This window comes from Pungitius pungitius, chromosome 16 (assembly GCF_949316345.1).
Source record: "Pungitius pungitius chromosome 16, fPunPun2.1, whole genome shotgun sequence".
Lineage (NCBI taxonomy): Eukaryota > Metazoa > Chordata > Actinopteri > Perciformes > Gasterosteidae > Pungitius > Pungitius pungitius.
The window spans coordinates 5890033-5914263 of record NC_084915.1 but is presented as its reverse complement, the minus strand read 5'-3'; the positions used below and the strand labels follow the sequence as shown (position 1 = coordinate 5914263).

Sequence of the window (24231 nt, the reverse complement as noted above, 5' to 3'; positions counted from 1 at the left end):
CTTCTCTTTTTCATCCAGCCACATAAGAGTCAGATGCTGCTTCATATTTGTCGAGCGCATCTTTTATCTGATCATTGGAAAGACCTAAATGTAAGAAAGCACCATCAGGAAAAGGAAATGTAATGCCTGCACCAGAAGGATGTCGGCGAGATCATAAAATTACATTTTATGGAGCCAAATGTGACTGCTTTCGTCTAACTAGACAATGATGGCCGGCCATGACTTTCACGTGACACACTGCCCCTTTTCTTTTCCTCCATTTCTGTTATTGAACCCATGATCATCTCACAAATGCACACACATGCCCCAGGTGGAGACCAAATGCCAGCAGGTGCAGGAGCGGGCTGAGATGAGGGAGCAGGAGCTCAGCAGCCGGGTGTCTTCGGTAGAGGAGGCCGGGATCCATGCTGAGAACCAGGTGAAGGAGCTGAAGGAGACCATCTTTGAGCTGGAGGACCAGGTGGAGCAGCAGAGGGCCGTCAACTGCCACACCAACCAAGCCGTCCTGGACATGGAGAGTAGGTTCCTTTCACTGACAATGTTCTTCAGGGAGGTTTGTTCTATTCAAGGGCCATTGTGTTCGATGCCTTGTGTCCCTGATAACAAAAGTTATGTTAAAGCTCATCTGATAGTTTGGTTGTTATTCTGCCCTGAATCTAGAGTACGATACACCTTGAAACACTTTACTTCTCATTGCAGATCTTGTCAAAAAGCTGGAGGAGCAGAAAGGCGAAGCAGACCGACAACTGAAAGTCATGAGTAGGCAGATTAAGGTAAGCAATCTTCGATTTCACAACCCGTGTGTGGTGCTCGGATTTGTTTGATCTGATCAGAAATTAACGGTTGGTTTAAAGATACAGTTTCACTTTTTGCCAAAATGTTTGACTTTGGTGGCATCAAACATGGTACATCCATGAACTTAAACTTCTTTTTTGTTCTTTAAGTTGGACATTATCAAGTGCACCAGATAGCTTTACTGGGTTTTGCTGCCCCATCTTTATAACTGCATAGTGCTTTCTCGTTTCCTTTCTCTTATCTGATAATCAACACACAAGTCTTACTAAAAGATACAAACGTACAGCTTTAAGCCATAACAAAATGCAAAACTGTTTTAGTTATGGCTTCAAGCTGTTGTATTATTGCTTGTTTGTTAATTGTGTCCCGGCCTTTCAGCCATAAATTAAAAAAAGATAACCCACTTCATACCTGATCATTGGTACAGCTGGATGTCATTTTCAAAAGGTTGTCAACTGTTTATTTTACTGAACAATAGATGTTTGCCTAAACAACATTGAATATAGGCCTACACTTTATTTGACCATTTTATTGTAGTTTTATTTCAACACCTGTTTCAATGCAAACAACAGCTATTCGTCTGCTATTCGTCTGCCATTTTGTTAAGGCGATAATTACATTTTTTATAGCCTACAAAGATTAAGCAATACTGTAGGTTCTTTTACCTACACAGTCGATATCCTAGAAAGTTGCATAGTTTTTCCAGCCTAAACTGTAAATGTCTGTGTCTTCGGTAAGTTCACGAGAAATCACGTTGTTTGTGTTTCATTTATTTATCAGAGTTCATTCATCGACGAGAGGATGTTGACGTCCAGCTAAATCCAAAGAATACACAACCAGTCCCTCCTGTCTGTATGAATTAACGGGTCTTTACTTGCTTCTTCCAGTATGGTAAACTAGATATCCATATGCTTGTTACTTCAGGACGAAAAAGAAGAGTGGCGTAGGTTCCAGGCGGACCTGCAGACGGCAGTGGTTGTGGCAAATGACATCAAGGTGGAGGCCCAGCAGGAGCTGCGTATGCTCAGGAGGCAGCTGCAGGAGGAACAGGATCGCAGTGCAAAGCTCTCTACGGACCTCGAAGCCCTGCAGGGTGTCAGGTACCCTCTCTACCATACTGATTTGTATTTAAGCTCCTCCCACTCACCCACCAATCACCCAGCTCCCGTCTCCCCTGTTTAGCATCGGGCTGCAGTTCCTTTCTCTCTGAACCTAATGGAGACATGAAGTATCTGCCAGAGTCTTGCCATATCCCCATCCACTGTGTGACACAAATGATATATTATTATTATTATTATTATTATTACTATATTACTGTGACAGTAATATATTACAAATTTAACCCTCAAGAATCTCTTACTTAAGAGATTTCCAAAATTATTTCCTGTTGTTAAAGCAGGGTGAAATATTAAGCTGGATGTGTTCATGTCTTGGTATTTTACCTGTTTAAATCCCGTTGGGTTTTGAAGTTTAGGTTTCTGGGATTTGGCAGACTCTGGTGGTGAATTAGCAGTCTCCTGCAGTATTTCCCCCCTGTGTATCCTCCTTTAAGCTGCTGCCCTCTCTGTCTCCCTCGTCCACTCTGCGCATTGCCCTATAGCAAGAGTAAAAGCTCACACTTCTCAACAAACTACAGAAGATTCTAGTGGAAACAATTATTGTATGAGAAGGTGGGAAGTGGCCGGTTTATCTCAGTCAACAATATTTCACTCTAATGTACCGTAAAGTTTAGGATTGGATGTAGGGTTGTCGTGGCCATGCAGTGATGTGATCGATGTACTTAAAGAGCGTTGCATTGATTTTTGTCTGCTTGTACTGTATAGTTGTTTCAGTGTCCAAATGCCGTGACAGTTTTGTCTCCTTTCGTTATCATTTGGTTTATTTTTACTAAAACGTATTCCGTCGTAATATATCAGCTTAAGAACCTCATAACAGACGTATTAGTGTAGGAGAAATATTTGGTTTAAAACCAAATATGTCTTTTTCAAATGCCCAGCAGTCCTTGGGAATTTAGTATAAGATTTTTCTAGTCTGAGTCCACGGCTAAAATGGCAAACTTTCCCCAAGATTAGCTGTTACGCAGCGTCCACTCCCCACCTGCAGCAGCTCCCTGTGATGACCCTGTCAAAGATGCCCCTCACAAGCCTCCCTATGTAAAGTCCAGGTGAGTTTTCTGCCCTGTCAGCCCTGCAGCCTGCATCCCCCTCCTCTGTGTGCTGCTGCTGCTGCTGAGTCTTGGCTTTGTGTTGCTGCTACACCTGTGTCACTCCGTCAGTCTTCCTGATTGCTGGCTGATTGCACCTTCAGGACTCTCTATTTCCGGTTTTCTTTGCCTCGTTCTTTAAACCTGCAGTTCAAGTAGAAGTATCTGGTGCCACCTGCCATTCTTGAATGATTAACCCTCCCACGTTTTTGTTGAGATAGCAGGTTTGGTTGCACAGCATGACTGGATAAAAAAACAAAAACATGTATGCATCACATGCTCCGAAACATGTGCATAGTGTCTTCATTACTCGGTAAATTAGCCTTTCTAGACATTATGAGGGACCATATTGATTCTGTGATATATGCATGGAATGGAGTTCTCAAAAAGTCCATAAATGCTCAGAGGTCTGCTTTTCATCACAATAACGTTCAGAAGATTTGCACAATGCTCAAATAGTTTGATTACAGTATAAATGAGATAATCTTTCCTCTTCTTGTCTTTTTTCAGAAAAAGCTCTGGAGCCACTTTTGATACCAAGACAGCGGTAGAAGGGCACTAGACACGAATACCCCCCACCACATGAAGACAGTGTAGTTGCACTTATTTACTTTCTGCACCATTCAAAATGTAATGTGTTGAACGAGTCTCATTCAAAGCCATTTTGACCAGTGTAGATATAGTACACAGAGTCTCATCATCCTCTAGTTTTAATTTCTTTACATGTCTGAGGGAACCTTTTCAAAAGGAATTCTGGATTCATGTTTCTCAATTAAGCTATTGCTTTGTTTGTAAAATTGTGAAAGAAACAGAAAACTCCTTTTCATACTGTGCAAAGCTGATTTGTGCCTTTTTTAGAAAGTTGAGATGGTACAGTAGGAGGTAATCTGTTATACCAAAACAATTTCACTTGGGCCTCTGCCTGCTTACATTAAACTCAACATGTAGGATCTGTGGGATCACTTAATTTGACCATTTACGTTTTTCTTTGGTCCTGAAATGAAACTGAATGCAGTACCATTGTTGTGCCAGTAGATGGCGGTATATAACATGCAATTTAATACAGGTGTGATCAGTGTGGACGGACTGGCATTAATTGCTGTCGCTTTTTGTATATGTATTATTGATGATTGCTATGTTCCTCTTGTTTCTATCCCCAGATAGAATAACCAGGATGAGTTTAATGTCAGCCATGTTGGCGGATCCAGATTACTGCCAAAATTAGATTTTAAGACTTCCACAAACAGCCGTACCTCATAGTCATGTTTTACTCTCTTCCAATATGCCAAAAGGTTTAAAGTCCATTTAGACACAACACATAAGATCACTGTACAACCTATTTCTGAAATGATTATGTTTCCGCTGAACGATGAGTTGAACTCATTTTCTACCGATGAGGTAATATAGAATAAGACACATGAACCTTAAAACACTTAACTCTTTAATAATCATGTTAATCAATGTTGAATCACCATTTTAAAAGTATTGAGAGATTTCTTTATGATCCTCATAGTGTGATGTTGCATCACTTTTCACATGGTTGAATAATTTCAACCTTGAGCCAGACCCATACACATTGTCCTGTGTAGTTGTAGTATAAAAGCATATTGCAGGATCTCAGGTTCCATTAAGAGAAGTTCCATTTTTATCAGAGAAATTCAATACTTGCATATTTTATTGAAAGCCATAGGGTTCTACCAGCTGATAAGGTGCTGGTGCTCAAAATGTAAACATTTGGATGTGCTCAAAAATTCCATCTACAGATAAACAAGATGGTGAATGTGTAATACCTTTTCTGTCCCGTGAAACGCCATTTACTAAACAAAACATTGGATGTCTTGTTTATTTATTGTGCAAAAAAAGGCCGGTTCTATGCCTGTGAAAGAATACTTGTGTCTGTGTGTGTATCGTATTTCTGTTGCTTAGGCGAATTAATAAATTACATTTCACAAGTCCAACTGTGGTTGTCTCTTTCAGCACTCTATAGAAGTCAGTATAAGAAACAAATTCCTTACTTGTCATTTCTCGCTGATAAAGAAATCCAAATCCCCTTACTCTGTGGCCTGGAGTCCAATGTCCGACGAGGGCAAAATGGATCCAAAGTGTCTCGATGACCACTCTGCAGATTTAGTGTTCCAATTTTAAATCTGCTGTTGCTCATTGGTTATTGGCAAATGTTGTTTACATCTTACCAATACACGCAAATGCACATGCGGTCTCCTCAGATCTTCCCCTCTTCAGGTGTATTTATAGTACATGTCTCTACACAGCAACCCTGTTCCTTTCTGCCTGTTAGGTCCCAAGGTAACGAGGTGAAGGTGGCCGACGCCGACACCTACCGTCAGTGGAGCGGCACCTCCATGATCCCGACCACACCCTCCGACGCCAGCGGAGATGCCGACTCAGAGCCTGGAGCTACTGTCAAATCCCTCATTAAGTCATTCGATACTGTTGTACAGAGTGAGCCACCACACACACACAAACGCACACACTGAGCGGAACTACAGAGGAGAACAGGAACAGCTGGTCAGATGTTCAGCGTGGATTCAGCGTCATTTTTTGTGGCCTATGTACATATAGGATAGTATTAACAAAACCTGAAAATTATAGACACAATTGGATTTCTTGAGGCTGTATTGGTAAACCTAATTAATTGTACACTGCATATAATCGAGTAATACATAGTAATAAGTAAACAAGGCTAGGATTCTGACTCAAAGTGAATGCCGACTGTGTGCAGAGTATCTGAGGCCAAACATTTAGATGTTATTTTGCTCCTGGTGTTTAAATACTATAGTTCTTCCCTTGCTTATTTTTGAATGGCTATTCTCTTTTTATTTTGTTTATCTCAAGCCGTACTGAACGTGGATCTTGCCGTACAGTCCTCTTTCTGCACAATGATCCATGGGTATATTATCCGGTCTTTCAGATGGACCGGGCCACACAGTTCAAATGCATTCCTCTCCAAGAACCCTGCTGAGTGGGATCCCTGTTCGCTCTGCGCCTGCTGCTGCCGTCTCCCCCATCCAGGTAAACACCCAGAGATGTTTCCTGTTCACGTGTAAAGAAAACGGCCTTCAATATGTGATTCACCGTTTCACACTTTGCCGTGATGAGGTCTCTGTTCTGTTTTATGTTCTTTTAGAGACACACGTACATAAAGCCACTATCAAAGACATTAGAAAAAAGAATCAACCATGGAGAATTCTCTCATCATCATGGTACGTAACTCAAAAGTGGTTTCAGCTGGATGTTGTTATGCTTGATTTACGTCTATGCACTTCTATATTTTATTTATGATAACAAATGAATGGGCTCGCCCACTGCTTTAAGATCAATGGAGTGTAAACAGAAATGCTGCTATGAGTCAGTTCCTTTAGAAATGAGTAGGGATGAAATGTTTAGAGAGTTAGAGTCATGAGATAAATAAATGGGGGTAGTTTTATGAATTTATTTTCTAAAAGCAAATACTGCTTACATAAAATGTCTCCATCTACAGTTAGCAGATGTACCAGCTCCTCCAGTAGAGTAAAATGTCTATAATGCATTAGAAACATTTTTCTAATGCATTATATTCTTCTTATAGCGTTGGATAATTATAGATAGAACAATGTGCAAGATGTTTGCCATGTAAAAAGTTGCCATCCCTTCCCTGATGTTATTCACTGCCCGTCGTCTCCCAAACTGAAACTTCTCCCTCGTGTCTTTAGTATTTGTGTCTTAGTGTCACCAGTGTCTACAAGACTACAGTGGTCTACAGTGTAGACTTGTTCAGGCAAGACGCAGGCCCTCATGTAGCAGGACTTTGAGTATTTTGAAGAATTGGCTGGAAACAGAAGGTGGCAGGGTCTTCGTAGTAGATTTGTCCTCTTGTAAAATGAATTGATTTCCGTCTCCATTTCAAAACTGACTTTATTCTCACACATACCTTTGTACCACAGACCCACTTTACAAATAAGTCATGCATCTTACATTGTGCTTTATAAAAAATGTTTCTTTCCCTGTGTGTCTGACTACGGCAGCGAAGTTGTCGGGCTTTGGGGAAGACCCGAAACCTAAGAGCCTGATGAGGAAGAGCCCCTCTCTCGAGTCTGTAATCAAACCCCCCGCCTCCCTCCGCAGCCGCACAGCATCCTTCAGCTGCAACCGAGGCAACAGCAAACTCAGGTGGGCTAACCCGAAGGACTAGGTTCGACTCACTTTACTATAAATCCACTTCCAGCTGCAAAACCTCTGGTTTAGAATTTGAAATGACCAGTTGACATATTGGATTTCACTCCATGCAACATGATTGTTGGTTGGTTGAAATAGACGAAAGATGACAAAGAAAGAAAGTATCCTTTATTATTAATACCCATGGGGAAATTATATCTCTGCATTTAACCCTATCCCACACAGTGGGAGCAGTGCTACACATGTAGCAGTCGGGGTTTGAACCGCCAACCCTTGCATTTACCAACGCATCCTCTCTACTCCATGCACCACGGGGCGCCCAAAAACACAGCACAATACAAGTTGAATGTTGTGAAACCAGGGGTGTGCTCTCTGTAACAGTGTCATCGCACACACATGATGTGACTAAAACAAAAATGCAATAAAACAGGCAGCTGAACAATAACAATAATGACTTAAATTAAACATTTTAGTGAAACAGAAGTTCTCCTTCATTCCTTGGAAACAGGCTTTGTGTTAATGTAACTGTTATTTTGCAACATGGCAGTCTTCTTAAGTGACATCATTGTACTATAATGCAGTTTTATATATTCAAGTCCCAGTTGAAACACTTTTAACTTACTTTTCCTGGCCACAGTGTTGACACAGATGGCTTGACCAGAGTAAATGGAGTGTGGGTTATCAGATAGGGAAGAGAGTCAGACGTTTAACAGAAATATTCCCCTTTCTGACCTCTGGCATTACAGGCTTGTTCCCGTACAGACCGCCTATCTCTCTGTGCACACAGAAGAGACCAATGGCAGGGCTCCATTTGGTTTCACCCATGCTCAACTACCGCTACAGGCGGTTGGATTTGAGGTAGTTTTTGAGTTTTCAGGTACAAGTTGTCACACTGAGACAGGCAGAAGTGAGAAGCACTAAAAAACGTGGTCAGCACACAGGACGATACCTCCATCTTAAACCAACCTCCATCAGCACTGCTGTCAGTGTCCAGCCACACGTCTTCTGTTCTTATCACGATGTTATTGATTATTTAATCTATCAATCCATCAAGCTTTCTAAATCCCTTCACGTATTAACACATCTTCATGCGTTACTAATGTAAATGTGTGTAACCGTGTTGCAGACCTTCACACAGGCCTTATCTTCTGAAACAGCAGATCAGCAGCAGGACATTTCCTTTTGTATGGTTTCTTGCTGATACACGATCACTGGGGATGAACGTACAAGCCCTTTCTGGCCCCTGTACAATTGGTTTGGACAGGGCCTTGCTGCCTCTGGGCCTGCGGATCCTTAAACAGAGAAATAATGAATTTAACAGCAGAGCTGCTCCGTGTCGGGCGGCCGCGTCTCGTCTTCCCATGGCCTCGGCTCCAGCACGAGCCCCGAGGGAGCAACCCTAAATAATAAGTAAATAAATAAATATATACAACTTCAAATAGGCATTCGAACCAATCTGGTGTACCACTTTCTAATTTCGGTGTCTAAGGAAAGAAAGCATAAGCACAGGAGGCGATGGAATCAAGTAAAGAAAAATGCAGGGAGGCATGCTAAAACTTGCCTGGGCTAAAGCTTTACATTCCTCTCTTAAAGCCAAACTTAACACTGATCTGTGTACAGCGTGTATGTATAAATACACACATATATAGTGGCTTCACTCCAAAGCAATCGAGAGCCAACTCTGGACTCAAATACACCAAACTGCAGAGTCGCTTCAATCTTGTTATGATAACATGAGGAAATTAGATTAACTCGGAAGGAAAGTAAAGGAGTAACACATTATTGCAACAATGGATCACTTTATTTTTTTGACACTATCATCTTTAATTACACCTCTTAATCGTATTAGCTTTTAAGCTATAGAGGTACTATCAATGGTACATATGTCCACTTTATTTGAAGACATCATTTATTGGTGCCATTATCATAATTTGAATGTAATGGTCACGTCTTTTGCATTGTGTGGTTGTGGCAGACATTACAAATAGTTTGTACACACAACATTTGTACTGTACTATGAGTACCTACTTGTTTTGACTTTATAAAATTATAATCGTTCCTCACTCTCACTCTCTCCCTCCCTCCCTCCGTGTGTGTCCATGTGTTTGTGTGTGTGTGTGTGTGTGTAATTGCTGTTTGTGTTCCCGTGGTGACAGTGTGGAAAGAAAGGACCCCTTGGCTGCACTGGCGCGGGAGTATGGGGGATCTAAGAGAAACGCTCTACTGAAGTGGTGCCAGAAGAAAACAGAGGGCTATCCGGTAGGGACCACAGGCCACAGACGTCTCAAACGCAGGGCGGGCTCCGTTCACTTTCACACCCTGCCTTTCTCTGCTACGCTGCCTGCCAGCTTTATTTTAGTCCTGTTGGTTTTCACTCAAAAGTGACATGTCATCCCCCCCCCCCTCCCTTCCACACTTTATTTTGCATCGATGCAGCTTGGGGCCGTCTATGCCCCCGGGTTCTGTAGTTATGTGTCTTTGGTCATTACTAAGGCATTCAAGTGTAGTTGCACATACATGTTTGCAGAACCACAATTCAGCCACCTGTCATCTCACTGGGAGTATGAAGTCACAGAGGCAATGGAAACAATGATGCAAAGCACTAAATGTTACCCACACACGTTTATTACTTTTATTTATATGGCTGTGTAATCATATAGCCCCGCTGTATTTATGCATGTCCATTTGTTTATGCATTGTTATTGTGTCGTGTCCCCATCTGTGTTCCCTGTGTCCATGGAGCCAAGTACTGACAATCACCTGGTTTAGCTGCTCCCCTAATACCCAATTTAAGGAGCCCATTGAGCCCAGAGGGATTAAAGATTTGTAATCATTAGGTTGTGAGCCAGGTTGTTGCCGGCTAGCTGATGCAAAAACTCCGGTCCCAACCTGCGAGCCGTTTAGAATGAAAAGGATTCATTTCAGCCCTGACCAAGTATGAAAAAGCATGAGTGTCGATAACTGCTAATAATAGACACACAGCTCTGCCACTGATTGACGCTCTGAATAATAGGATGAGTTGTCAGATCAATAGTTTCTATTTTTCAAGCACAATGCTGCTCAGTGAACTTTGAGTCACCCTTCCTTCATCTGAGGATGTTTGATGGTCACACAGGGCAGTGTTGTTAAAACACACACAGAACATCATCTGTGATGGAAATATCTGACCAGATGAGATAAAACTGCTGTTGAGCAACAGACAGTCTGATGATCTTCCGTCATAAGATGACAATACAAGCAGCCGGGGCTCACGTTGTTTACATTTTTGAAGTCCTTTGTTAATGACACTGGTTTGCAATGAAAGGTCACTTGTTCAGTGACCATTTCCACCTCCAGCTGCGTGATGCGTATGCAAACTAAGAAGAAACCTTTAGACACCGCAATGCAAAGTAAACCAGCTCATTGCAATTGCAAATTCAAGTTGTTAAAAGAGATTAAAAAGGCTTAACAGAGTTATGCAGTCAGATGTTTTGAGGCATTTTGGGTTGCCCTGGTTACGAACAGCAGCTAATATCCAGTGAAAGAGGAAGTGCTCTATGCTATTGCTATTTTAAATTACAGAACTGCTTTCTGAAAATATACAAAAGTGTTAATTTTGCAGAATCATCCCTACTGATGATATGTATATAGGCCTTAACTTTGTTGAACCAGAGAATATTGTCATTTTTGTTTATTGACAATTTAGTTTCAGTAGATTGATCAAGCATTGCTAATATTGATTGATAGCTTTGCAGTCAAGGGCGACCTCATTTTAACTAGACTTGTTTAAAACAAAAAAAAACCTGTGCCATTTTTTAGAGATTATGAATAATGTAAAAATCGGAATAACAATAAATATAAAATTGGTACAGTAAAAGTGTAGCTTTTAAATAAAAGATTACTCAAAGATAACATACTCCAGTTTAGTACTCAAAGTGTTTAAAGCTGTGCTTAGTACTTAATGTGTTGGAAAGGTACTCGTGTTGTGGAATTGCAAACCTCAGTTTGGTTCCGGACAGTTGGGTCCAGTGACATGACGTGAAATTGAGCCTCGTTTCCATTCAAGTAAGGAATCTATGATCCCTTCTCACCAAGGCTTAGCAACACAGTGTGATTATAAGTATCAGGAATGCAGTAAGAAGATTTGGCATAATCAGTCCCCTCCTTGCCTGGATCCTTCGTGTTTGTGCCTTTTCTCTTCGTGTTTCGTGTGCCTGACCTGTAGATGGATTCATTTACAGACTGTTAGTCAGTTAACCATTAAAATGTCTATTTTTAGAAAGAGTGTGACTGCACATTACTGTATCGAGTTTCCAGGGAACTTTAGTGGGTTTCTCACAAATCTAAAGAGAATAAGGGGTTTTAAATCTGTCGATATGCAGAACTTGATATGGTTTCTGACCTCTTTGGGTTTTTTCCTTTTCACAGGGAATTCCAGCACCTTCCACAGGCATTAGGGATTTCGTGAATGTGTGGATATCCACCGCGTGTTTGTGTGTGAGACATCTAGTGTTTGTGCGTCACTTACAGTAAATGGAGCCAAGTCGGGGGTGCTATTCCCCACAGCGAATGCGGCCACCGGCCCACGCTTTGGTCTGGCAAGCTTCAGCAAAGGTTACTGTCAGGCGACATGTCCAGTGAAGGTTAAGCTGTTACTGTGTTATAAGGCCACCGTCCTCATGGAAGCCACTAATTACAGACCTATTGCCCAGAGACCATCTGACCTGTCGCAGTTTGTAGCTCCAGGACAGAGACTACGATGGCCGCCTGAAATACAACATGCAGGTTGCCTGCTTTGTCTTTCTTTATCTCTGTCATGCTTGTGTTCTGCTCTGATAAAGGTCAGCGAGGTTCAGCTTTATCAATACACCCAAATGCAATTTGCAGTTCCTCTCTTCTCTGCTGTGAAGTAAGGTCAAAGAGGTAATAACTCAACACTAATTGGCTCTTAAGTTCGGTGGTGAACCAGTTGTAATTTATGCTGGGTCTCTTCAGGCTACATAATTAATGGTTACTTGGAAGAGGCGGGTGTTTACTTTGATAACCTGCTCTTGTATCGTGCTCATCTGCCATCACGCAGTCAGAAATGCTGCTGTGTGAGACGGGGACAAAGCCGACGGGGGTTCAGCCCCGCGCCGCCTGTTATTACAGTCACATTGTCGGCGCGCCTTTCTGTCAAACAGCAGCGTAATTAAAGTGAAACTGAAAACCGGAGCGATTGTAAGCACGTCGGGAGGTTATTTGATGTTTAGATGCAAATGGCTGCCCAGGGCACAATAAATCAGTGTGGTTATAGATGGAGACAAAGCCTGTTCACTGTAATCAATAAAGGGATGAGAGAGATGAGTGCTTGTACTCCTCTCATGAAGAAGATTAAATTTGACCACAGTGTGGGTTTTGATGGACACACAAAGCAAAAGGATAAAGCATCTCCTTGTTGATCCATGTGAGGTACGGTGTGATAGGTGACAGTGGGGAAAAGGGACAAAGCCTAAAGCCTTGTGTATGTGTGAATGTGTTTGTGTGAACCCAGTCGGTTCGGGGAAAGCAAAGCGCACACAGGATGCTTAGGATGACTGCGCCATCACCATGGAGAGGAGTCCTCGAACCCCTGAAGGGGAGGGTGGGGTATGAAGGGGTGTGTTCACCCAACATCTTCATCCACACATCATCCAAACGCACTCAGAGCGCGGAGGACGCCATGTGAGTCCAGTCAAGCGTGGACACTACAAATGTCAGATTCTGGGAAGCACGGATCGATCGGTGAAGACCTTAAGCTCTCTCTGATTAACTCTGCCCCGTGGGAGTGAGCGGGGCCTCTCACAGGAAATTGGTATTCACAAGGGATTCTGTGTACGTCAGCATTGGACACAGGCTTTAAGAGCACGAGAACGCTTTCATGGCTGAGATGACCAGGCTGCTGTACATGCTGACATACAAAACCAGTCAAAAGTGTGGACACATTTTCAATTCAATAAGAGTGTCCAAACATTTGACTGGTACTTTATTTCCTGTTTTTACATAGTGGTTTAATACCAGCCGGATTACAAGCCAAATTACAGATCATATCTAATTTTACATTTTTTTGTTTGTTAAAACATTTGAAACTTTAGTTGCAATGATATCCCTCCATTTGTCAAAATGGGGGACGTTTTACAAAAAGTGGCCATTTTTGGCTAAAATCAGTGAGCAGAGGGATTCCAGGACTTTGGGTCAGATGGAAAACACTCCAGCCTGCTTCTGAATATTCATCACGTCCTTTGATGTCTTAATTTAGGACAGCTGCAGACACTTTTTAAACTTCTTTTTTTTCTCAATTAACCATAGAAGCCAAACAAAAATAAATACGCTGTTTGTTCACGATGGGAACAATGAGCAAAGGATCTGAACAGTGGGCTCAGCTGGACCTGACGGAGCACAGCTCATCCGGCTGCGTCTGGGAAACTCGGACACACATGCACACACACACATACACATGCGCACACGTGCACACTCGCACAAAGCCGTTGAAGGGACAGGAATGGTCCCCAAGAGCAAATGTAGAACAGAGGTCAGGCATCGAGGAGGGGAAGACGTTTGGAGTTAATGGAGTAGCCATTAATGTATATTTGTAGAAGTGGAATTAACAGCATGGGTATAAACCAGTGTGTAGTTATTACTGAACCCTAATCTGGTTTGAATTTCAATTGAACCTTGAGGTTTGTCTGGGCTTTAGTGCAAAACCAACCCAACATATTAAGTCATCGTTGACAGGTGTACTAAATGGTTATGTTTGAATACGATTAGAATTAAATTCAAATAAATCAATGCCACAGCAGCAGCAATACTTGTGTTTGGCTCACATGTATAGGATACAGGACATGAACATTTTTCCATCAAATGTAGATCTGTCATAAAGCACCCGTCCAGCTGATTGGTGCCCCTGTTTAACCTGTGTGACCTCTTCCTGTTTCCTGTGCAGAATACATCCATTAGATCCTATGGAGCCACAGGCTGATTCTATGGAGAGCAGCGGTATCTAGCTCCACCAGCTCAGTGACCTTCCCTGTTTCCCCGTCTTTCCCCCCAAAGTCCCGGCCGCCTTTCATCCTGTCGTTGCTCATGAGGCTGATTCATTGCATGGTACATTAGGGCGTTCTCCTCCTCTCTCCCTTCTCCCTCTCTCTCTTTTTGTTACTCCGTATCAAGCTTTCTGATCTCATTTTTCTCACATTTCATCCCTGGTCGTTTGTCTCTGTGACGTCCCACTAATTCGAGGCGAGGCAGAGAGAGTCCATGACACTGAATATACTGGGACCAGCTCATCAGGCAGATGGCTCTCTGCGGCTCGCCGTCTTCTGCTTTCACTCTTTAGACCGATGGCTTTTTAGCGAGGTGTGTGTGTGTCACAGATATCCTCCATCCCTCCCTGCTCACACACGGCTTGTTGCAAGTTGTGTTTTTTTTTTTTTTTTACAGAGTTCATCTGTAAGTGAGCTCAACATGCCATTATGTTATGTTGACATCATGGGGCCAAGGGTCATGCGAGCGGCTGGGCTCCACTCCTTGTTTCTGCAGTGCACACTTTGCTCCCACTGCTGCACGCCATGTTAAAGAGCCGTCGGTGTTAAAGAGCCGTCGGTGTTAAAGAGGTGTCAGTGTTAAAGAGCTGTTGGTGTTAAAGAGGTGTCGGTGTTGCTAGCGGTGCTCGGCTCGCGTCCAGCTCGTCTGTGAATTCCAACAGTAGACGGGTTACAACAGAGAGCTTATGCTGTGCCTGGTCTCTAATGTCCCATGTACAGTACCAGTGGAATGTTTGGACACACCTTCTCATTCAATGTTTTTTCGTTACTGCATAGAAATGTGCACCAACGCTGCCCCTGCACCAGGCGCACCTGTCAATTGAAAACCATTCCAGGTGATTACCTCGTGAAGCTCATTGAAAGAACGCCAAAATATATGAATAATCCAAACTATAATTATTGTTTTTACACTTTTTTAGTTGACCACATAATTCCAAAGGGGTTCCTTCATCGTTTTGATGTCTTTATTATCAATCTACAATGTAGAAACAAAACATTGAATCTGAAGGTGTGTCCAAACTTTTGACTGGTGCTGTAGGTCTGATGATGATTACTCGATAAATTATTTAGTTGACAGAAAATAAGCAGAAACAGATTTGATTTTAATTGTTAGAATTTCTCTTTAAGAATAATGCTTAATGTTTGGGAAAGTGGACACAAATATTGTGTTTGGTGAAACCTTATTTGCTTGTTTCCATTTTTGCTGCCTCCTTTTTGGTCCTTTCTGGTTTTGTTTCCCGATGAAACTATGAAGGCTCTTTTTCACTTGGACTGTATCTGGTGATGCTGGTATAGAACGCATCCGCTTCCCTCTTGGAGGCAGACCAAAGCAAATACAGGCCTTTACAGATCAACTGGACATGAACTCTTTTTTTTTCTTCTCTCTGTCCAGCAATCCTCTGTACAATTAGTTTCTTCTCTCTCATATATTTTCTTTCTCCGAGTCCTAAAAAGTTGCGGCTCCCCCTTTTCAGCCGAGTGAGACACTTCCTGTCGCTCAATGCTGTGTTTGCTTTTACAAGCCAGCTCCCAGAGGGCCGTTGTTGTCCGCTGCTGTTTTAGCATTCATGCCTCTCCCTCTCTTTCGAGCTGTAACGAAGCCCAACCCCCCTCCCCCAAACCCCCCCCCCCCCCCCCCCCCCCGAACCACTCTGAACCCCATCCTACCTGCACTTGCTCGGATTGGGGCGTGATCAACCAGACATACACACAGACAAAATGCACTCTCCCATCAGCTTGTTTGTCCTTGTCTACCTTGATCTCAGGATGTGGTGTCCGATCAACCGCCATCACTCCCTCTGAGAGTGTACGTGTATGTCAGTAAGCAACATTAGCCCACGCCGTGCTTAACAGGCTGTTGATGAGCCAGCTAAGAGAGGGACGGGGTGGGGGAGTTATGAGAAGAATGTGGGATGACATGACGTGCACAGGTCTGCCCTCCAAACATAACCGAATGCCATTGGCTGAGGGGGAGGAGACTCGATCATCCAAGCACTCATGTTCACCCTCTGTCATACCCTGAGAGCATTAGATGACAGAAATGTTATCTGCAGTACAGAGATCCCTTTTAGGCTTGATTGAAAACCTTGTTATTAACTTATACTTTAGTACATGCAAGTAAATGTTTTTTTTTTTATAAGTATATACGAAGTGCTCTTTCAGATGAAAACGGCTGCTCCCTCACTTATTTTTATTGTTGACACAAATGCCTGATGACTCATTATTGGCTGCACTTTTATTATCTATTATATTCAGCATTTTAATCCGATTTAAGGCTGATGGATCCTCGCTGCCGTGATATGAGGCGTATTCAGTTTCAAATTTAGGGAGCCGTTCAACAGTAACAGAATTATAAATCTTCTGCATATTAATATAGAAAAAGCATTACATCATTTCACATTTAACAACATTTGAAGACATTTAATAAAGACCTTCAGTGCACAACCACGCTAGCAGCAGTTTGTACTCTGGGGGCGAAATGTCTCTCTGAAGTAACTGTCATCCTAACCGCCAAAGCAGACGAGATGAGGCCGTCAGAAACCACACATCTGTCAACAACTCATAGGCTCTCAGAGCACAGTCATTACTGCAGCAACTTAAACCGGTGTTTGTTCCCTCTTGGTCCTGTAAAAGTCTCTCCCCTGGCGTCACATTGGTGGATCAGTCACTAGTTCGACCACCTCTGCTTCTCCGGGCCAGCATTGAAGACCACTGGCTGGAACTAACCGTGAACAACATTTGCTGCTTTTCCAAACTTTAGCATTCAACTATAGCCAATGATATGTGTACGAACCCAACGGGGATTAATTAAACTGAGATTAATAAATGAGAGGAAACCGCAAATATCTGTCTGACAATGAGCCTGTGATGCCAAACAATGACTCGGGGGGTGTCACACGGCCGACACTGCTCTGTAAATAGCACTCACACACACACACACACACACACACACACACACACTAAAGACCGGACATGCTCCCCAGCACGCTCCTCACACAGAGAGATTACAAAGAGATATAGATTGAGGATCCAAGAAGAACGTCCCAACATTCTCCAAAGGAAACACGACATAAAACAGCATTCGATTGCAACAGTCATTTTGTCTTCTGTGGTTGTGACTTAATGGATTTCTTCACCGCTTATTCATGCTATAAGAGGTTATTGGCTCTCTTCCACAAATTATGGGCACTCTAAGCTCATTATCAGTATGTGATATTGATTTTGACTTGTCTGTAACTTCTATGTGTTTACTCTGGCCTTTGTCGCCTCTTCTTTGCTGTCTACAGGATATCGATGTGACCAACTTCAGCAGCAGTTGGAGTGACGGCTTGGCGTTCTGTGCTCTCTTGCACACATATCTGCCTGCTCACATCCCCTACCAAGAGCTCATGAGTCAAGATAAGGTACAACATTAAGGAGGGTAACACGCACTCAAGTCAAATCTCACGCTAGTCTTACCACCAGCAGGCCAAAAGCGCACAGAGGGATGGTGTTTGTGTAAGGGAAGCACAAACATCCTTTTATAAATCATGTATGTAATAATGTAAATCATTACCATTTTTACCAGAATTGTGAGGTCTGACTTGTAACTTCAGTGTTAACTTAAGATATTTTGATTTGTAGCCCTGCTTTTTTGATAGAATTAGGGTAATTGTGAATGGATGAAGTGTAGAAAAGAAAGTTGAGAGGCTAGTGACAATGCAAGCTCTGAGTCACACCGCCCACGCGATGATGCAAACGAGTGGGCGGTGCCTCTGAGCGCTGCCATTTTAATCCAAATGAAGAAACGTTACCAGGTTGGCTACAACAATCTGGGATTTACTTTAATAGGATCAGAGGAGCAGGAAAGGCTGCATATAGGAGAGGTTACTTTCCATTGTCCCATTGTTGGTACAGTGTGGGACGACTCGTAGAGAGGAACACACGTAGGCCTTGACAGCAGCCGGAGTCGATTCCCACCTCTGGTCCTTTGTCATCTCCTCTCTCTCTCGCATCCTTCCTGTTATTCCCCAGCGGCAATTATATGGTTCATTTTTGTTATTGTAAAAAAATACACCAAATTGCTTTCAAGACTATTGGCTGACACTTTAATTACGCTTCGCAGCAGCTAGTTGTGGCAGTTAGACGTGAAGAGTTGATAAATATAAAAACAACGTAGTATAGTATTGCATAAATATGCTATAGTAAGTTTTTAAAAAGTAATGCTATAGTATGTCATAGAAAAGTGAGAATGTTCATCAGAACATCAATTCCATTATCCACAACCTTATGCTACTCAGGGACACGGGGGGCTGGAGCCAATCCCAGCTGACATTTGGCGAAGGCAGGGTACATCCTGGACCAGTCACCAGACACATGGAGACACACAACCTTTGTCACTAACATTCATACCTACAGGGACCTCCATCTGTTATCCTAAGCTGCCCGTCTTTGGACTGCAGGAGGAAACCAGAGAAGAGGTTGATGTACTATGCTGTGATTCTTTATGGGGGGTTTTCAACAGCCTTGATACGTCTTTTGGAAGTACTACACAATGACTGTTTTTAGACAGAAAATTAAGACATTTTGTGCAGCATGCTGTGTTTTCTCTTCACTTTTAGACTAACTAAATTGACTAAATGAATTTAGGAATAATGACATGTGCAGTAAAGTTCTCAATTGGGGGTATGTGCACACCTAGGGGTATATAAAGGCACTCAAGGGGGTATGTGAGATTTTTTGTAAATATATTTAAAATGAGCATTCATTTAAAAAGACATAAAATAAATATTCAGTAAAATATAAGTTCATAAACTGAATTTTATATTCATTATTTATTCAATTTCATTATCCTAAAACCTGGGAGTCTCCCCCTTACCAGGATGGTTTGACCCAACCTGGCACGCGGCACATGTTATCACCTGTCAATCACTGCCGCCTTGGAAACAGTCGTGATTGAAGCGTAGCAGCAATGCTGCTGAGAACAAAGGGACGAGGACCAAAAAAGGCAAACCAGAGCCTATTCACAAGAATATCTGTTAATGGCAATTATGTCCACGAGTTGCAAACCACTCAAGGCTTTTTATCTGTGAGGAGAGGTGAATAAATTAGGCAGTGAGGTCAGAGCGCTGTGTATTACATCTTTTATAATCCTCTGATGGGGCTTTTTGTGACAGTGTCTTTGTTGGGAATCCACTTCAGGTTCTCAAGTATGTGTGTGTATACATATATATTTAAATAATAATATAAAAAGCGTATAGTTTATGATGTAAGCTGTTACTGCATTGAACCTGAAGAGAACGATCTGTGAGTGGAGCAAACAAAGGGCATGTTCAGTCCCATGTTGTCCTCTGTGCGCATGCAGGTGCTATACACAGTACCTGTACAAACAGCACAGTTCCTCTCTGGGGACTGTGGTTCCTTCAGCCTGCCAAGTCATTAAAACAATAGACAATAGAACCAAACCTCGAAAACCAGGCCGGACATATCCTACGTGACAAATGAGTCATATAGGTGAATGCGTAACACCGAGCTGACGACAGAGACATCTCTCTGAATAATTCAATAGACCGCTGTTGGCTTTAATAACTCTTGCTGAGTGACTTTTCCTGAGGCCCAAACAGCCAACCTCCTCCCACTCTAATCTGTTCTTCCAATAATCCCATTACTGCCCTCCTATGCCCTTTAACATAGGTGTTTTAAGCAAACAATGTTGCAGTTGGGTGGAAATTGTTCCCCAGCTACAACTAATTGTCAACCTCCATGACGTCTAGTGTCTAAAGTCTGTTTTGATTTCTCATTTCCTTTTCTGTGGAGAAGTGACCCTACAAAAGTCTTCAGTTTCATGAGGAGAATTAGGGCTAAATCTAAAGGAATTTAGTTCATTAGAATGTTGATTAGGCTCCCCCATGTAGCTCCACGCGTTCAAATAAACATGGAGGATACTATAACACACCGAAAGGCTCGCGCAAACAAGCTGAGGCTTACATATGTCCTCTGCTGTCTCCTGGGCGTTTGGAGGTGTCCAAACACGTATTTCTTGCCCCTCAAACCGTGGAACTGTGTCTCAACAGCCGATGGTTTGTTTTTCTTCAGGACCGGAATCTGACCCTTGCTTTCCAGGCGGCCGAGAGCATCGGGATCAAACCCTCTCTGGTGAGTTGAGCTGCCACAGGCCACACACACAAGGAGAGATAACGCAGGAGGACCCTTTGATTCTTCAGTACAAACATGTCCCACAAACACTTTATCTGACCACTTGTCCACCTTACAGTCTCAAGCTAACCTGATTCATTTTACTTATCGAGTTATTTCTAGAGAATTTAAGAATAGATTCCACTGAAAGCAAAATGCCAATTGAAAAGCTAGAGCCTGCAACCTGTCGGCTTAGAATACAAAAAAACTATATTTTACTTTAATGTCTTTATTTTACTAAAAGCATGGTACAATTTTTCTTAAAAGCTGTTTTAAGTTTTAATATAAATTGTTTCTCTATAACACACTGAATACTAGAAAAACAATTGAAAAGTTGTGAAAAGACTTCCTGGGTAACCATGTATTAAAAGCTTAAATAACTGTCACTGAGAAAAGCACGGACAGGAAAACTTTCGACAAATTGCCCAAATCTAATCGGGACAATTCAAAATGGACCGAGTCGAGTCATTCTCTCTGAAAGCCCAACCCCAAAAACTGCTCCAAAATGACTTAGAAAACACACACATCAGGTTCCACAGTCTAAATGGGGCTGAGCCAGCTGGATGTCATCAAGGAAGTGAATTAGGCTTAAATGTTTCACTGGGGCCAAAAGTCACACTTCTCAATAATTCTCCATTATTACAAGATTGGATAGGTACCTCGTTTCCATGCCAATGACTTTCATCGTTTCAACTGCGCCTTGCTCTGCAGCAGAGGCAGAACCCTGGGACACGGGCCGCAGAGGAGTCACGGCAGTGACTGGACTGAGACCCGTGTGTAAATCTGCACTAGAGGAGGCTGCTGTGACGCCAGCTCGATACGGAGTCACGTGAAAGCCTCGGCTCACAGTCTCACTAAAGCACCGTAGGTCAGGATTTATCGGAGTGGCCCACTGCACTGTGGCGGGCTTTTGTTTTTCACAGTAGCTTAAGAACATTTTCGGAAACACGGGTCATTTTGGGCAGCACATCCTGCAGAGGTCCCCTGTTCCATCAACAGTAAATAACTTGGTGGATGAAATCGATGGTATCTTTGGTTAGTGAAGGCGGTTAAAAGTCGGAGGAGATGCATCAGTTGGACTGAAGACACTAAAACGCTGTTTCTTTGTGTGATTCCTCAATGAGACTCACATGAGGTAACGCTCAATGTCCGCCCGGAGTCTACTTCAAATGTACTTTATATGAGATAATAATGTAAAACATTACAAAAACATTTTACAAAAAAAAGGAAAATTAAAGCAGCAGCATGTGAAAAGAAAAACTTTTGGAATTGAAAAAACAATGTAAATCCCCTTGGCTATCAGTCTTATCTATTTTTCACAAAGAGTGACTCAATACAAATGATTACATCATTTTGGAGCGTGTGTGTGTGTGTGTGTGTGTGTGTGACGTGGTGGCTGCATGTTTGATTCTACATTTGAGCTCATTGCACTAATGCCAGTGCAGTCATTTTGAAAAGGTTTCAGCAGACATATTCATGAACTTTGGCAGATGCCCTTTTCAGAGGGGCTTCGTAACAATGCTGCTCGCATTACATTTTTACATTAAGAAACGGAACGGAGAGATAATATCTGATCTACTTCAGCATTGTTGTGACTGGCTTGACAGGTGCGCTGCTCGTAAAGCTCAAAGGGATTACGGTCCTAACCCCCTTAATGACTCTTAGTCCTTTTTCATTAGCTCCTCTTTCCGGTCTAAACAGGACATGGAGGAGCTGATGAAGACGGACAGGCCAGACTGGCAGAGCGTCATGCTGTACGTCTCCCAGATCTACAAGTATTTTGAAACCTGACCGACGGGGGAGTAAGGAGCTGGAGGCCGAGGAATCGAGGCCACTGCAGCGCTTCCAGGTCCAGCGTCGGTCAGCACTGCGATGACCACCCTGTTGCTGCTCACTGCTCCACTTCAGGGACAAACCAACTCTCCGTTTGTGTAGAGGTTCAAAAACAGGCACAGAAATGCTCTCCTGACATTTCCTAACGGGACACTACAGCGCTGAGGCCCACATTTAGAAAGACACTTTTTACCAGCCTAAAGTGGCCATTGAGCATCTGATTCACAAAGAAATGAGAGCACGCTGACACATTATGATGAAAAATACTAAGAATAAGACAGAGAGGATTCAAAATGTATTTTATTTGAAATCTCTATTTACTTTGAAATAATTGACAAAAATACATACAGTAACAGTCTAAAGTTTGGACAAGTTCTCACTGAACTTTGGACTGGTAAGCTACTGTAGGAACTTTTTGAGAATCAAATGCTCTGGTTCTTGTTTTCAACATGTGCCGAATGTTCTTCCAATACACACCTTGTTTTAGAGCATTTGCATGGCGAAGGTGTACCTTAACCTGCAGTGTGGCAGCTACTTTCACTCAGCAACAAAAAAAAAGGGTTCCGTTTGCTGAAATGTTTTGCTTTAAATAATTAGCCTCATTTCTCATACTGAGTGATTGTTGACGATCTGGAGCTGTGCTTTGCAGAGGATTTTGAGCTGAAGGATTTGAGCAGAACTGAAGCATTTCTATTTTTCACCTTTAACTGTGTGCATTATTAAGAATAGAAATAAGCAGATCCGAGATGTCATCGGTGTTGCTCAACTTAATAGGATTTAAGGACAGGCCGGACCAACCTCCTGCGTTTTCTTCACATTTTCAATGAAAACGGTCTCAACAATAGTACTGTAGCTGCTGTGCATTGTCATGTTTTATTATGAAGGAGATGATGACTTTCACATGTCGGATAGCCACACTTTCTATGTGATATGATTTAGACTGGCCTCCATTTGCTTATGTTTGGGAAGATAAAAGTGATATTTATTTATTTACTTACAATACAGAACAGAACCATGTGCAGTTTTCTATGTGTGGCTTTCAGATTGAGGCCTGGTGGATGGACATTGTTCAATAAAGGCTTGTCATGTTCTCTATTCAACTTTTCACTTACAACACAACATTTTTTTTATTTATTTATTCATTATTCAGGTTGTTATTTCACAAAGATGCTGTGTTGAAGCACGTTGAGCTGCATTCGGCGACGTTGTGTGGAAAAGTGTGGCCTGCTCTTCTCATCACACCTTTTCTACTTAAACACATCTCGACAGCAGGTAATAAATAATGGGAAATTTATTGAGACAATAAAATGATTCTGAAGAGAATTACCAGTGAATCAAACGTGGTCGGGGTTTTTCGGCAATGTAATGTGCGTTTTCTTCTCTTTAAAACTTCCACCACTTGCACACGTTTCCTTTCCCTTTGGTCCCACGTGTTTGCTGCAGCCAGCAGTGTGCATGTGTGCAGTACAAACACGATGCATTTTGCGGCCGGAAGCCTCGTAGAACGATCGTGTTAAATGAGCGCGTAATTACGCACGGCTGAACCCTCGTCGGGGATTCCACCCGTGTTGCGCTTCTTGTTTCGGTTTGGGGCGTGGCTTCTGGGTAATTGGGGGACTTATTTTCTTTACCTCTTTTCTTCTTTTTCTGGTCCACTTCATAACCGAGGTCTGGGGGAAGTTGTGTGACACGCTGGCTGCGTTTCCGATGTACAGATGCCGCTTAAAGCCTCCGCGGATCAGTCGCACAGAGCGAAGGACGCGCACTTTCTGTCCGTTTCACGCGTACAGGTCAGCGGCAGGCGTGAAGGATCCACGCGTTACACGCAGCTGGCGCGGCTTTCGCAAACTCGCTGGTGATGCAAGAGCTGCTTGAAAGTGAATTTCTTTCCTTTCAACAGATGGCTGGTTCGGCGGCTCACACTTGTGGGATATTCCTGGATTACAGCAGAAAGACTTCTTTGCTCCTCTGTGACTAGAGGCGGCGCGCGCGTGTGACTGTCTCCTGTAATGC

The 24231-nt window shown here is 42.7% G+C and overlaps 1 protein-coding gene across 5 annotated transcripts in view; it reads left to right on the top strand.

Moving 5' to 3' along the window:
- The window catches only part of specc1 (sperm antigen with calponin homology and coiled-coil domains 1), a 96397-nt gene extending 72277 nt beyond the window's left edge, over window positions 1-24120 (top strand). For 2 of the 5 annotated variants that reach the window (XM_062558245.1, XM_062558248.1), the window contains 10 exons: window positions 311-518; window positions 700-773; window positions 1720-1895; window positions 5295-5458; window positions 5928-6028; window positions 6144-6219; window positions 7021-7165; window positions 9328-9430; window positions 17499-17615; window positions 18492-20262. In XM_062558245.1, coding sequence (XP_062414229.1) covers window positions 311-518; window positions 700-773; window positions 1720-1895; window positions 5295-5458; window positions 5928-6028; window positions 6144-6219; window positions 7021-7165; window positions 9328-9430; window positions 17499-17615; window positions 18492-18749 — 1422 coding nt within the window. In that variant the 3' untranslated portion in view covers window positions 18750-20262. Of the gene's footprint in view, window positions 1-310; window positions 519-699; window positions 774-1719; window positions 1896-5294; window positions 5459-5927; window positions 6029-6143; window positions 6220-7020; window positions 7166-9327; window positions 9431-17498; window positions 17616-18491; window positions 20264-20286; window positions 20347-22086 lie in introns of those variants that run through there. The other 3 variants (XR_009942549.1, XM_062558247.1, XM_062558246.1) reach the window with 3 other exon arrangements.
- Window positions 24121-24231: the final 111 nt, after the last annotated feature.